Source organism: Cynocephalus volans, chromosome X (genome assembly GCF_027409185.1).
Source record: "Cynocephalus volans isolate mCynVol1 chromosome X, mCynVol1.pri, whole genome shotgun sequence".
Taxonomy (NCBI): Eukaryota; Metazoa; Chordata; class Mammalia; order Dermoptera; family Cynocephalidae; genus Cynocephalus; species Cynocephalus volans.
Genome location: NC_084478.1, coordinates 112,834,868 through 112,851,238, shown reverse-complemented (window position 1 = coordinate 112,851,238; position 16,371 = coordinate 112,834,868). Strand labels below are relative to the sequence as shown.

The following is a 16,371-nucleotide window of genomic DNA, read 5'->3' as shown; positions in this document are numbered from 1 at the left end:
TGAGGAATCAGATTTCAACATGAGCTTTCTGGGGACAAATATATCCATACTATATCAAGCCACTAGAAATATCAACAACAAAAACTTCAGGGTCAATGCTCAAAGTTATAAAACATATAAGTGAGGTAAGATGAAAAATGTCAAACAGTTCTTTTTTAAGTTTTTCTTCACTTTCATATTTTATGATTGTTAATATAATAAAGAAGCTTTTTATATATTGGGCTCATTTTTTTAAAGTTTGAAATTCTATACATAAGGTGTGAGATACACTAGCACTTAACACCTTCACTCAATAAATATTTCCTATTTTTCCTTTTCCCTTTTTAAGAACTTCGTAGAAGAGGAGATTGGGCTTCTATTAGTTTGCTAGGGTTGCCATAACAAACTACCACAGACGGGGTGGCTTAAACAACAAAAATTGATTGTCACACAATTCTGGAGGTTAGAAGTTTGAGATCAAAGTGTCAAAAAAAAAAAAAAACTGTCATTGGAGTTGTTTTCTTCTGAGGTCTCTCTCCTTGACTTGTAGATACCATTTTTGTCCCTGTATCTTCACATGTTTTCCCTCTGTACCTGTGTCTGTGTAAAAATATCTTCTTATAAGCACACCAGTCACATTATATTAGGGCCAACCTTAACGACTTAATTCAAACTTAAAGACACTATCTCCAAGTAGTCATATTCTGAGGTACAGGGGAGTCAATACTTCAACATATACATTTTGGGGGAAACAGATTAGCCCATAACAAGCCCTAAAGCTTAAATTAAAAGTTTGCCAATTTGATGGAAGAAAAATGGAATTTCATCTTGTCTAAATTTGCAACTCCATGATTACAAGTGAGGCGGTCACTTGTATTTTCTCTGCCCTTAATATTCATAACCTTTGCCCATTTTTATAATTGTATTATTTAACTTTTTCTTATTGATATGTAGAAATCTTTGTATATATTCTGTAAAATAATTTATACTAAGCTTTTGTGCATCTTCCCCATTCTGTGAATTAAAATATGTATATTTTCTTCTACTCCATTAATATTTTAGTTTTACCTCTAAATCTTTAATCCTTATTAAATTTACTTTATCAGAAAGTAAGGCTCATATCAATCTTTGCAAATTTTTCCAACACTGTTTCTAAAGTACTGCATGCTTCTCTACTGATATAAAACTTTATATTTAATGAATACTACATACTTAAAAATATTTGCGTGTGTTGATTAGTATTGCTTTTTCTGTTATTTGTCACTCTTATTCTGGTATCTAAAACTTTGTTATTGTAGAGATCCAAACAAGATGGCGGAATAGACGGTTCCCAGCCTCACTCTCTCCCACAAATCAACCAAATTTACAACTATAAAAACGTAACATCAGCCAAGCCGGGGATGCTGGAGCTCAGGGGAAGAGGAGGAGAGACCTACGGAGTTCATGAAGGCAGGAGAAACTACGATGAGAGAAAGAAAAAGTTGCTCTGATCATTTCGGGCCGCTGCTGCTTTAAGGCTCAAGCTGATAAGCGCATAGAGCAGGAGCCGGCAGAAGCGGCAGCTGTGCCCTTCAGATGGAGTCACTAGGAGGCAGCAGGAGAGAAGAAGGCCTTCGTGGCCCCCAGGACAGCAAGAATGCTAATAGGGTTCCCACGGAACCACGCAGGAGCGAGGAGGCAGAACAATTGAAAAAAGGGAGCCACTCAGAGGTCAGTGAGTCAGTGCAAGGGACAGGCGCAGGGCCGATCCCATGGGAAGTGTTTGCAGCATGGGCAGTGGGGGAGACAGGCCCACCAGGGGTACACTGGGACACATCAAGGACAGCTGATCCACCACTCAGTCAGCACAGGACCACTCACAGGAGTCCGGTCAGGAATGCAGAATTGCATGGGGTGCAGTTTGATGAAAAAACTCATGCCCAGATCAGTGATTCTACAGAACACAGATCCACCAGGTCTCTGGAGAGCTGGAAGTACCTATAGGGTCAACCATTAAACCCTCAGCTGCACAAAAAGCCTTCCCTAGGGAAGCAGCAGCAAAGTAGCAATTTAAGCAACCGCACAGCCCAAGTATTGGTTACCACAGGAAGTTCCCCCGTGTTACAAGCAAAGGACAAAAAATTAAGTTCTGGCCCAGGCACACGACCAGCACCTTGGGGCCTGCCTGGGAACTGGAGGCTTAGATCTGGGGACCGGACCCCACTCCCACTTCCAGGCAAACTTCACCAGTGCCTCGGGGCCAGCCTGGGGACCTGAAGCATGGAGAAGGGGACTGGACCCCCCTCCCACAACCAGGCACACCACGCCAGCACCTTGGAGCGCAACCAGGGACCCAGGGCATGGAGAAGGGGACTGGACCTCTCTCCCACAACCAGGCACACTGAGCCAGCGCCTTGCGGCCCACCCAGGGACCCGGAGTATGGAGTTGGGGACCGGACCACCCTCGCACAACCAAGCTCACCATGCCAGCAACTCGGAGACCACCCAGGGACCTGGCACAAGGAGAAGGGGAATGGTCTGCTCTCCCACAACCAGGGACACTGCACCAGTGCCTCAGGGCCTTCCCAGGGACCTGAGGCATGTAGAAGGGAATGGGACCTCTCTCCCACAACCAGGCACAACATGCCAGCACCTCGTAGCCTACCCAGGGACCTGGTGCAAGAAGAACGGGAATGGTCCTCTCTCCCACAACCAGGCACACCACGCCAGAGCTTCAGGGCCTGCCCAGGGATCCAAGGCATGGAGAAGGGGAGTGGATCCCCCTCCCACAACCAGGCACACCATGCCAGCACCTTGGGGCATGCCTGGGGAACCGAGGCATGGAGAAGGGGACTGGACCTCTCTCCCACAACCAGGCACACCACGCAAACACCTTGAGGCCCACCCAGGGACCCAGGGTATGGAGAAGGGGACCAGACCTCTCTCCCACAACCAGGCACACTGAGCCAGCAACTCGGAGACCACCCAGGGACCTGGCACAAGGAGAAGGGGAATGGTCTGCTCTCCCACAACCAGGCACACCACGCCAGAGCTTCAGAGCCCACCCTTGGGGCCCACCCAGGGCCCTGGGGTATGGAGTCAGGGACTGGACCACCCTCCCGCAACCAAGCACAACATGGCAGCACCTCATAGCCCACCCAGGGACCTGAGGTATGGAGAAGGGGACCGGACCTCCCTCCCACACCAGGCACAACATGCCAGCACCTCGGAGCCCACCCAGGGACCCAGGGCATGGAGAAGGGAAATGGTCCTCTCTCCCACAACCCGGCACACTATACCAGTGCCTCAGGGCCTGCCCGGGGACCTGAGGCATGGAGACGGGGACCGGACCTCTCTCCCACAACCAGGTACACCAAACCAGCACCTTGGGTCTCACCCAGTGACCCGAGGCATGGAGCCAGGAACCAGACCCTCCTTCCCCAATAAGGCATACCATGCCAGTACCTCAGGGCCCACCTAGGGCCCTGAGACAAGGAGAAAAGGACTGGAACTCTCTCCCACAACCAGGGACACCTTGCCAGCACCTTGGGACCTGCCTGGCCCAGAGGCATGCAGAAGGGGACTGGACCCTCCTCCCCCACCAGGCACAAAATGTCAGCACCTCAGGGCCCACCTGGGTACCCGAGGCTTAGAGCAGGGGAACGGACCCCCCTACCACTACCAGGTACACTGCGCCAGTACCTCAGGGCCCACCCAGGGACTGGGGACATGGAGAAGGGGACCGGACCCATTCCCCACAACCAGGCACATGATGCCAGTGCCTTGGGGCCTGCCCAGGGACCAGAGGCATGGAGAAGGGAACCAAACACACCCCACAACCAGGCATACCGCCAGTGCCAATGAGCATGCCAAAAACAGCACCTCCATGTGGGTGGCCCACCACAACCACCACAATAACCATGGCTGATGCAAAAGCGGCTAGACAACACAACCACCAAGCAGATGGTCCACCAGCCACTGGAGTGCATTCACACAAGAAGAGTCACCAGCAGAGACAAAGAAAAGAAGAGGATGTCTCTCTCCACAGAGCACATTCTAGAGTGACAGAAGAAGCAACTGCTCTATGATAATATTGGGGGACCTGATCACATCTCTCAGCATTGGACAGATCATCTAGGCAACAAGTTAAGAGAGTAACCATTATTCTTTTAGAAGGAGAGAAGTAATCTAGGGCAATTATAGGGGGGAAGGGGAGGGAATGGGGGAAGGGGAGAGGTTGGACAAGGGGCATAAAGAATAATTATGATTTGTAACAATATATATGCTAGTAATATTGATTTAATCAACATATATCAATGTTCAACCTGAAAAATATGTATAATCAATTTCGATTCAATAAATCAAATCAATTAAAAAAGAAATTTAAGGGCCGGCCCCGTGGCTCACTCGGAGAGTGCGGTGCTGGTAGCGCCAAGGTCGCGGGTTCGGATCTTATATAGGGATGGCTGGTGCGCTCGCTGGCTGAGCGTGGTGCCGAGGGTTGCGATCCCCTTACCGGCCAAAAAATAAAAAATAAAAAAAATAAAAAAAAATTAAAAAAACCCTTTATTATTGTAGCTCAATAATACACCTTACTTTCAGGTAATTAATTTTTCCCTATTGTTTTTCTTCTGGATGGTTGATTGTATTACCATGTTTTAGATGTTAAAATAAGAAAAAGGAAGTCACTTTCTCCAGATCAAAAACACATTCCCAAGATATTAATCTAGAAATTAAAATAAAAGCTAGACATCAGTAAGATGGCAAAATAGGAGTTCCCAGGCTTCACTGCCACACACAGAAAGTTCAACTGTCAACTACCCATGGATAAAAACATCTACATGAAGCCCCCCCCCAAACCTGGAATAAGCCTGAGTCACCTGTGTAGTCCACAGAACAGAATAACAATCTCATGTAAAGACTAAGAAAAACAATTTCACTCTGCCTGTGTCAGCCCTTCCCTCAATCATGCATTCGTACTGAGCATAGCAGCCGTTTGAGTCTATCTTGATCAACAACTCTATCTAACCTCAGGACCCCTCCTGCAACCCTGTCTATCTGATGAACTCAGAGTGGTACCATCAGGCCAGGGAATACACATGTCCAGGCATGATCAGAGGCCACTGCGGTGCTCATCTAGTAGCTCAGCCAGATTGCAGATCTCAGCCAGTGGTCTTGTAAAATACCAGAGCCCATCCAATTGCCTCACCTGAACTCAAAGTAAAGGCAGAAGTTGCAGGAAACTAGAAATCAATAACAGGAGGAATTTCAGAAAATTCACAAATACATAGAAATTGAACAACATGCTCCTGAACAACCAATGGGTCAATAAAGAAATTAAAAGCCCAATTAAAAACTACCTTGAAACTAATGAACATAAAAATACAACATTCCAAAACTTATGGGATATAGCAAAAGAAGTTATAAATGGGAAGTTTATGGCAATAAATGCTTACATTGAAAAAGAAAAAAAAGGTCTCAAGCAACTTAACATTCTGCCTCAAAGAACTAGAAAAAGAAGAAAAATTAAGCCCAATTTTAGCACACAAAAAAGAAAATAACAAAGACCAGAGTGGAAATAAATAAAATAGAGACTAGGAAAATGATATAGAAGATCAACAAAACTGAGTTGTTTTCTTGAAAAGATAAACAAAATTGACAAACCTTTACCTAAACTAACAAAAAAGGAGTTAAGACCCAAATAAATAAAATCAGAAATGAAACGAGACGTTACAACCGATATGACAGAAGTACAAAAGATCATGAGACAATTACATAATGAAAAATGATGTGCCAATAAATTGGATAACCTAGAAAAAATGTGTGTGTGTGTGTGTGTGTGTGTGTGTGTGTGTGGGTGTGTGTGTGTGTGTGTGTGTGTGTGTGTGTGTGTGTGTGTGTGTGTGTGTGTGTGTGTGTGTGGAGAGAGAGAGGATTGAATTCCAACATGGCAGCATAAGGACCTCCAGAAACCCACTCCTTAGTGAAACTGGTGAAAATTATTTTTAAAACAGCCATTTAAAGCCTCTGGGAATGATCCTAAAGGCATATAAATGATCATAAAGCAAATAAAAAAACATCTATTCAAGAAAATCTATGAAAATCTAGTAAGAAAATTGAGAGCCTGTGATACTAGAATTAAGACTGCCCCCTTTCCCCTGCCCCTGCTCAGCAAGTTGAACATTCATTTTGAGACTGCTGCAGCCAAGAACACAGGTATTACCCTCTTTCCAGCTTGTAGCCAGAGGGCTCTCTTCCCGAAAAGGGCAGAAAGTCAGGATTTCTCCTTATGGTCCCAGCTACCTGCCACTGAAGTTCGAAATTAGATTTATTGCATATTAATATAACAAAAGAAGCTGTTCCAATATTTCAGGTATGAGGTTATGGTGGTAAAAGAAATGGAAAGAAACTGAACATCCCAGAAGTATGTAGGAAGTAAAGTTAGCCAGATTTGGTTCTTAATTGAATGTGAAGAGTGAGGTAGAGTGATTCAAGGATAATGAACAGGTTTCTTGGTTAGCCAGTGGGTGGATACTGATACCACTTACTGTAGCCATTATAAATATGTGCAAAGAACTAAAGCATGATTAAAAAAGTAAACAAATGTATGATGAAAATGTCACATTAAATGTAGAATATCAATAAAGAGATAGAAATTATAAAAGAACCCAATATAAATTCTGAAGTCAAAAAGTTCAATAAATAAAATGAAAGAAATGAAAGAGTCATAAAAGGGGCTCAACAGTAGACTTGAAGTGGAAGAAGAAAACTTGAAGATAGATTGATAAAAATTATGGAATCAAAAGAAAAGAGAGAAAAATAATAAGGAAAAGGGAACAGAGTCACAGAGAAATGCAGGACACAATTAAGCACACTAACATATGCATAGTGAAAGTACCACTAGGAGAGAAGAGAAAAGAGCATAAAAAATATTCAAGAAGTAATGTCTAAATATTTCCCAAATTTATTGAAAAGCACTAACACACACATCCAGGAAGATCAACAACAAAGTTAGATAAACACAAAGAGATCCACAAACAGACACCTTACAGTAAAAATATTCAAAGCAAAAAGAAGGAAAAAATGACTCCTGATTTATAAGAGAACCCATTAAAATTAGCAGCTCATTTCTCAGCAAAAGCAATGGAAGCCAGAAGTAAGTGGGATAACATATTCAAAATGCTCAAGGAAAAAAAACCTGTCAACCAAGAATCCTACATCTAAGCAGTTAACTTTTGGGAAAAAAAAGGCAAAATGAAAACATTACCATATAAAAGAAAACCAAGAGAATTTGTTGTCAGCAGATCCACCTTATAAGGAAGTTCTTCAGGCTGAACACAAGTGACCACAAATGATAATTTGAAACCACACATACAAGAAAACAAAGAGCACCAGTAAAGGTAATTAGTAAATTATGAAAGACAGTATAAAAGTGTAGTTCTTTTCTGTCTTCTTTTAATTTATTTATAGAGCAATTGTATAAAAATAATAGGTATATAATGGATAGCTTGGCTTATAATATATAGAAATGTATTTTATTTGGAATATGTTTGCCAGTTACAGCACAAAGAAGGTGAGTATGAGCAAACCTGTGCTGGGCTTAGGAAATGAATATAGATGGTAAATCAGTAATTATAACAACATATTGTCGGATTTGTGAAATTAATAGATATAATATGTATAACAATAATACCATTGATGGGGGGAAGAGGACAGAGCTATATAGGATTAACAATTTTATGTCTCACTAGAATTAATCTATTGTAAACAGCAGCTGATTTTGATAAGAAGTATATGGTATGCCCTAGAACAATCATTTAAAAAAACCTTCAAAACTATAGTGAAAAAAACTCTTAAAACTATTTAAAAGCTGCAATAGAAAATATTCACTTCATGCCAAAGTTGTAAAGGAGAAATAAAAGAAAAAAAAGACATTAGACACATAGGAAACGAGACATAAAATGGCAGATGTAAATCTAACTATGTCAATAATAGCAATAAATATATTAAACAATTCAATCAAAAGGCAGACGTTTCACACTAAACAAAAATACAAAATTCAACTGCAGTCATATGCCATATAATGATGTTTTGATCAATGAAGGGCCACATATACAAGTGGTCAGACCAATGGGCTATATTACATAGCCTAGGTGTGTAGTAGGCTATACCATTTAGGTTTGTGTAAGTACACACTATGAAGTTTGCTTAATAGCAAAATTGCCTAATGGTGCATTTCTCAGAACATATACCCATTGTTAAGGGACCCATGACTATATGCTTTCTACAATAGACACACTTTATTTAGATTCAAATATACAAATAGATTGAAAGTAAAAGGTTGGAAAAGATATTTCATGCAAACAGCTACCACAACAGAGCTGGGGCGGCTGTACTAATATCAAACAAAATAAAATATAAAACAAAAACTATTAGTAGAGATAAAAAGAGATATTTAATAATAATAAAAGGTCAATCTATCAGGAAAATATAACAACTACAAACATGTAGAAACCTAATAAAATAGTACCAAAACACATGAAGTGAAAACTGACAGAAATGAAGAGGGAAGTAGACAATTCAACAAAAGCAGTTGACATGAGTATTGCTTTATCAATAATAAGTGGAACAACTAGACAGAAGATCAAGAAAGAAACAGAAGACAAACAATATTATAAACCAACTAGGCTTAAATGATATTTGTTGAGTATGCCATTCAGCAACACACAATACTTTTCTTCTCAAGTGTACATGGAACATTCTCCAAGATGCCAGCCATCAAAAAGAAAATCCAATAAATTGAAAAAGAGAGGAAAAATGCAAAGTATGTTCTCCAACCACAATGGAATGAAATTAGATCTCATTAACAGAAAAACATTCCGGAAACTCGCAAATATGCGGAAGTTAACACATCCCTAAAAAACCAATGGTTCAAAGAAGATATAAAAAGGGAAATCAGAAAATATTTTAAGGTAAATAAAAATGAGGACACAACATATCAAAACTTATGGGGATGCAGCTGAAGAAATGCTTTGAGGGTGCTTAGAAGTGCTTAGAGGTGGAGTGCTTATAATGAGAGAATAAATATCTGAAATCAACCTAAACTTCTACCTAAAGACACCAGAAGAAAAAAAAAAGAGCAAACTAAACACAAAGTAAGAAGAAGCAAATAATAAAGATGAGAGTAAAAGTTAATGAACTATAGAATAGAAAAAGAGAAAAAATTAATGAAACCACAAGACGGTTCTTTAAAAAGATCAACAAAATTTTAAAAAAGGGAGAAGGCCCAATTTATGAGAATCAGAAATGGAAGAGGCAAAAATTACTAACAATCTTACAGAAATAATAATAATAAAAAGATTATAAAGGAACACTATGAGCAACTTTATAACAAGAAATAAGATAAATTGGGTAGAATGGACAAATTTCTAGAAAAACACACTCGAGAAGAAATAGACAATCTGAATAGACCTATAAAAAGCAAAGAGGTTGAATTAGTAATCAAAAAACTACCCGCAGAGAAAAAGCTCAGGTCTGGATGGATTCAATGATGAATTCTACCAAACACTTATAGAAGTTAAAAGCTATCCTTCTCAAAGTCTTCCCCTAAAAAACGAAGAGGAGGGAACACTTCAACTAATTTTATAAGGCTACCTATTACCCTGATTCTAAAAGAAGACAAAGGCATACAAGAATAGAAAACTGCAGACCAATATATTTTGTGAATATGGATGCAAATATCTTCAACAAAATACTAGAAAAATATATGGTAATACATAGAAATATTATACATCACGACTAAAAGTGATTTATCTCAAGAATGCATGGTTGGCTTAATACACAAAAATAAGTTATTAAAATATATCACATCAATAGAATTTTTAAAGATCACTTGATCATCTCAATAGATGCAGAAAAAACATTTGACAAATTCCAACTTTTCTTGATAAAATCACCCAACAAACCAGAGGTAGAGAGAAACTTCCACAACCTGATAAAAGGCATTTACAGAAACTCCAAAGCTAGCATTATACTTGATGGTGAAAGACTGAATGCTTTTCCCCTAAAATCAGGTATAAGACAATGATTTCTACTCCCATCACTCCTAATCAGCATTGCACTGGAGTTTCTATCTGAATAATTAGGGAGTGAAAAGCAATAAAAAGCATCCTGATTAGAAATAAATAAAACCATCTCTATTTGCAGATGACATCATCTTATATATAGAAAATCATAAGAAATCCCCTAAAAATTACACTAGTATATGAGTTCAGCAAAGTTGCAGGATATAAGATCATTATACAAAAAAAAAAATCTATTATGTTTCTCTACATTTACCAATGAACAATCCAAAAATGAAATTAAGAAAACAATTCCATATAAATCAGTATGTCAAATGATATCTGCACTCCTGTTTTCATTGCAGCATTATTCACAATACCTAAGATATGGAAGCAACCTAAACATACATCAGTGAATGAATGAATAAAGAAAATGTGGTATATATACAGAATGGAATACTATTCAGCCTTAAAAAAAAAGGGAATTCTGTCATCTATAACAACATGTGTGAACCTTGAGGGTATTATGTTAAATGAATTAAGCCAGACACAGAAAGACAAATACCACATGATCTCACTCATATGTAGAATCAAAAAAAGTAGAACTCATAGAAGTAGAGAGTAGAATCGTGGTTATCAGAGGCTGAAGGAGGGTGGTGGATGGGGAAAGGTGAGATGCTGATCAAAAGGCACAAACTTTCAGTTAGATAGAAGGAATAAGCTTTAATGATTTATTGCTCAGAATGGTGACTATAATTAATAATAATACATTGTGTATTTTAAAATTGCTAAAATAGTATGTTTTAAATGTTCTCAGCACAAAAGATAAAAATGTGAATTTATGTATTTATTAATTAGCTTGACTTAATCACTCCACAGTGTAAACATCTATTAAAACATCACATTGTACCCATAAATATACAATTATTACTCATAAATTAAAATAAAAAATAAAAACTTAAGACAAAAACAATTCTATTCACAATAGTATGAAAAAGAATAAAATATTTAGGAATAAATTTAACAAAATATGTGCAAAACTTATACTCTGATTTTTGGAAATATTGTTAAAAGAAATTAAGGAATACCTATATAATGGAAAAACCTCCCATGTTTATAGATTGGAAGACTTAATATTGTTAAGATAACAATGACCACCAAATTGATTTACAAATTCAATGCAATCTATATCAGAATCCCAGATGACTTCTTTGTAGAAATTGACAAGCTGCTTCTACAATTCATATGGAATTTCAAGGGACCCAGAATAGTCAAAATAATTTTGAAAAAAAAAAAAAAAAAACAAAAAACTAGAACTCACACTTCACAATGTCTAAACTAATCACAAAGCAATGGTCATTACAACAGTGTGATACTGCTATTGGCACAAAGCGACATAGAGATCAGTGGAATAGTTTTGAGGGTCCAAGAATAAAACCATATAACTACTATGGACTGAATTTTTCTTTTTTATGGTGGCTGGCTGGTACAGGGATGGGAACCTATGACCTTGTTGTTACCAGCACCACACTCTAACCCTATGGACTAAATTTTGACAAGGATGGCAAGACAATTCAGTAGAGAAAGAATAGTCTTTTCAACAAGTGGTGGTGCTGGAGCAATTGGATAGCCACATGCAAAAGAATGAAGTTACACTCTTACTTCCCACCTTATAAAAAATAAACTCAAACTGGACTGAAGACCTAAATAGAAGAGATATAACTATAAAACTTCTAGAAGAAAACATAGGGATAAATATTTATAGCCTTGGATTAGGCAAAGTATTCTTAGATATGACACCAAAAGCAGAAGAATAAAATAGGTAATTTGAATTTCATCAAAATTAAAAACTATGTGCTTCAAAGCGCACCATTAATAAAGTGATAAAACAACCCAAAGAATGGGTTAAAATATTTGCAAATCATATATCTGATATGGGATATCTATCTAGAATACATAAAAACTCTTACAACTCAATAATAAAAGAAATATAATACAAATAAAAAATGGGCAAAGGATCTGAACAGCTGTTTCTCCGAGAAAGATATGCAAATATCCAATAAGCACATGAAAAGATGTCCAATATCAATAATTGTCAGGAAATGCAAATCAAAACAACCACAATATGCCACTTCACTCTCTTTAAAATGGTTAGAAGCAAAATTTCAGATAATAACAAGCGTTGCCAAGAATGTGAAGAAATCAGAACCCTCAAACACTACTGGTAGGAATGTAAAATGGTCAGCTACTTTGGAAAACAGTTTGGCAGGTCCTCAATTAATCATAATGTTACCATGAACCTTAAAAACATTATGCTAAATGAAAGAAGCCAATGTCAAAAAAAACACATATCATACAATTTCATTTATATAAAATGTCCAAAATAGAAAAATCTACAGAGACAGAAAATATGCTATTGTTTGGCCTGGAGATGATTGGGGGATAGAGAAATGATAGGAAAAGAATATGGGGTTTCTTTTCAAGGTGATGAAAATGTCCTAAAATTGACTGTGGTGATGGTTGTATATACCTATGAATATATTAAAAATTATTGAACTGTACATAATAAGTGGGAAAATTTTATGATAGCTTCATAAAGCTTCTTTAAAAAGATATAAAGTGAGACTTAACCAGACTTGGTTAATAATTGAAGATGAGAGAAAATGTAGAGGGATTCAAGGATGATTGCCAGGTTTCTAGGTTGGCCAACGGGTAGAATAAAAGGGGAAAAAAGGGGGAGTCTAAGGTGAGAAGAAGTGATGAGAGAGAGAGAGAGAGAGAGAGAGAGAGAAGAGCGTAGGTCAGGGACTCAAACATTTTGTGGTGGAAGGAATCACTTTTGAGAATCTGCTCTTTTTTGAGAATCAGCTAGGAAAAATGACACCTCTCTCCAGAAAAATGTAAATATAGCACTGCTGCCCTCCCCACACAGTTAATTTTGAATAACATTTAAGGGTTTCACAGACCTCTGAGTTGAAAACACCAAGTTTACTCAGATGGTTAGTGGAAAGTGTTCCTCAGGCCCTGGGTTATGAGGGTATATGTGGACTGGCAGATAGTGAGCCTACAGCAAGATTAGGCTCTTCCTGGGTGATCTGGAAGTAAAGCACTTAAGGCTGGGGTCCCAGCAGTCTGTACTTCCAAAACCAGGTGAGAAATAATAGAAAGGTCCCATAGAGGATTCTACCTAGGCTAGGCAAAAAAGAGAAGAGAGCAGGAAGTCTTTGGAGGCTTTCCACCCCAACAATTACTTCTGCACTCTTCTTGGTATCTCCCACCACAGAGTTGTAGAAGAGCCCCATTCTGGTTTCCAGTATGGAAACAGACCTCTCATCTTTGCTGGGACGTGAGTCACTAGGTGGGAACTTGGGGAAGAAATGAAGGAAAAGAACCAAAGGCATTTACTAAGGTCACCACCTTCGTCACCTCTCCTTCTACATTTTTGGAGTAAGCAACAATCAGGAGACTGAAGGAGGAAATGAGAGGCTCTGGAATATGGTGGTGGGAAGACCCACACCTTCTCAACTGCTCGCCAGGTCAGGGATAATCTAACTGTCGCTGCATCCCTAAATCTGCCTTGGCCTTACAGGTCTTTCTTTTTCATCAATAGTAATAGCCATTAATTTCCAGCAAATGACATCAGTTGTTAGCAAATGCTTGTCCATATTTAATGAATGTTAATTATAATAGAATAAAATAGAAATGTTTATTAACAAAACTTGAAATTTGTCCCAGAAGGAAAAAACGGTAAGTTATTTACATAAAATGGCCAAGATCTGACATCTCATTACTGTAGCTCCTTCTGAAAATTTATTTCACAGAACATTTTCATAATACCGACTGTGTTCAGGAAGAGTCTTTCTTTTTTGTTCCCCCATAAAATTTTCAAACAAGCTAGAATGCTTTAAAAATGATGGTGTGTGGAATCCAAACAAAATATTTTCTGCGTGGTACAGGTGAATATAAACAGTGATTTCGTTTTTGTTGTGTTTGTTTGTTTGTTTGTTTGTTTGTTTCTTACTTCCCCAGGTGGAAGCAATTCCTTTGAAGATAAAATTTCATAATATTCAATTTTTTGAGGCATACTTATTTTAGAAAAGGAAATGTAGAGAAATAATTAGGAAGCATATATACAGCCAGGGAGAAGAAGAAAGAAAGCAGAAAAGGCCAAGGCCAAAGCCAGGGATGGGGGTACAGACTTTCCTTGGTAACCAGAGAGGGGCAAACTCCAACCGTAAGACGGTGATGCCACTTGTGGGCTGTCAGATTGGAGAGGACCGAGAAGACTGGCAGGGCTGTGCGCGCTCAGGCCCCGCACGCAGACAGGCCGGGGTAAGGAGGCTGTGCGCGCGCAGGCGGCGGGGGGCGGGGGAGGGTTCCTGCTGCACTCGCCTCCTGAATTGGGGGGCGAGCTCGGCGCTGACGCGCGGCCCTCACGTGACCTGGAGCTGCAGAGCGACGACGCAGCCTTCGGTGCAGTCGTCATTCCCGTCTGGCTACCAGCTCCCCGCTGCCCTGCGCACGGCGGGCTGGCACGGGGCCTGGGGAAAGCGGAGCAGGTAAGGGCCCCGGCCCCGCTCGCGGAGCCCTGGGCTTCGGCTACTTACCCACCCCCGCGGCGGACGCAGGGGAACAGAGCAGCGGGTCCCGCAGCTTTCTCCACACCCCAGCATTCTTGGGAACATAATGGCGTGGGGATCAAGGGGTGGCAGGGGTTTCAGGGGGGCAGCACAGCAACCAAGAGCGACGGGAAGTCACTTTCGACTCCCTGCAGGAAATCGGTGAACACAGCGGGGGGTCGGGGCAGCTGAGGGTTGGGGCTCGGGGGAGGCGGCGAAGAGGGCCCGGGCGGGGGAGGGGCCGGGTGGCGGCGGGTGGGCGCCGAGCGTTCGTCTTCAGCAGGCCCCGCTCCCCCCACCCCGACCGTCTGCAGGTCTGCGGGGCTAAGTGTCCCGGCGGCGCACCTCGCGGCGAGAATCAAGAAGAGGAGGAGGAGGAGACTGCAAGGATAGACCCAGGTTGGTGCGAGGGACACTGATGGGGGGCGGATGCAGAGCCTGGTCTGAGACCCTTTCCCTGCTCCCCCATCATCTGTCCTCCATTTTGGTGCCTGCAGAGGTCTATGGATGGACGAGTAGTGAAAATGGTAAAATGGTGGGTTTGGGGGAAAGGAAGGGGAGAGGAACGAGAGGGAGGGGGGAGGGATTAGACTGGGGTGGGGGGTGGGGTGCCCTAGAGGGCGCAGGAAGCCTCTTAGGTGGGAAAAATGGAAAACACAAAACAAAACACATTGATATCCAGGACTCAATGAAAAATGAGGAGTAGGGCCTCTTCCCTTGGTGCTGAACTGCCCACAAAAAATTCAGTCCCTTCTCTCGCCTTTTGTCTCCTAAGAGTAATGGAATCCAAAGAGGAAGAAGTGATAAAAAATCTCAAGGTGGAAAATGCCAACGAGAAAAATGAAGAAAAAGATGAAAAGGAGCCAGTTGCTACTAAAGGGGGAGAGCCCTTGGCCCTCCTTTTGGAAGCTGATGAATACTCTGTGCCTAGAGGAAATCGTAGGCGGTTCCGCGTTAGGCAGCCCATCCTGCAGTATAGATGGGACGTGATGCATAGGCTTGGAGAGCCACAGGCAAGGATGAGAGAAGACAATACGGATAGGATTGGGGAGGAGGTGAGGCAGCTCAAGGAAAAGCTGAGGGAAAAGCACTTGAGTCATAGTCTGCGGGCAGTTAGCACTGACCCCCCTCACCATGACCATCGTGATGAGTTTTGCCTTATGCCCTGAATCCTGATGTTTTCCCTAAAGTTTATAGGGAGAAACCTGCTTCCAAAACTTACATGTTTGTGACTTTTCTTGTAAACATTTTGATGTTACTTGTTTCTTGTGGGTCTCCCATTACCAGCTTCTAATTGAATGTTGTGTTTTTTACCCTATTTGTAAGTTTCTGTCAGCAGGGGAGTTTTACCTATAAAATGAAAAGATGCTCATTATATATTGTGAAGTTAATAAAGCAATTTAAAAAAGCATTCTCTGTATTTATCCTTTATTATTTAGAGTCTTATATTTAACTATTTAATACATGAAGAGAAAAGTGATTGAAATTAAAATATACCAAATAATTAATATAGGGCCTCATTTCTGTAAGATGGGTTGATGTATTCTTTATATTTTCTGTAGTTTGAGAAAAAATGGGAACAATTTGTAATGACCTTATGAAAGCAGTATGGTCACTTAATAAATACTTGGTGACCAAATTTGCATCTCTTAGCTGAATAAACGCCGGATATTTTTTTTCTATAAATCAGGGATGACTTTAGCTTCACATGACTGTGAAACAGAGTCATGAGT

General features: G+C 40.4%; 2 protein-coding genes across 2 annotated transcripts in view; both read left to right on the top strand.

The window, feature by feature from the left end:
* Positions 1 to 14,830, top strand: part of NXF3 (nuclear RNA export factor 3) — a 49,285-nt gene extending 34,455 nt beyond the window's left edge. The window contains 1 exon segment of the mRNA XM_063084747.1: positions 14,286 to 14,830. Coding sequence (XP_062940817.1) covers positions 14,286 to 14,830 — 545 coding nt within the window.
* Positions 14,487 to 16,000, top strand: LOC134367442 (protein BEX2-like). The gene is made up of 3 exons (XM_063084199.1): positions 14,487 to 14,578; positions 14,953 to 15,037; positions 15,414 to 16,000. Exon 3 carries the CDS (start codon positions 15,418 to 15,420, stop codon positions 15,805 to 15,807), a length of 390 nt encoding a protein of 129 aa, XP_062940269.1. The 5' UTR covers positions 14,487 to 14,578; positions 14,953 to 15,037; positions 15,414 to 15,417; the 3' UTR covers positions 15,808 to 16,000.
* The last annotated feature ends 371 nt before the right edge of the window (positions 16,001 to 16,371 follow it).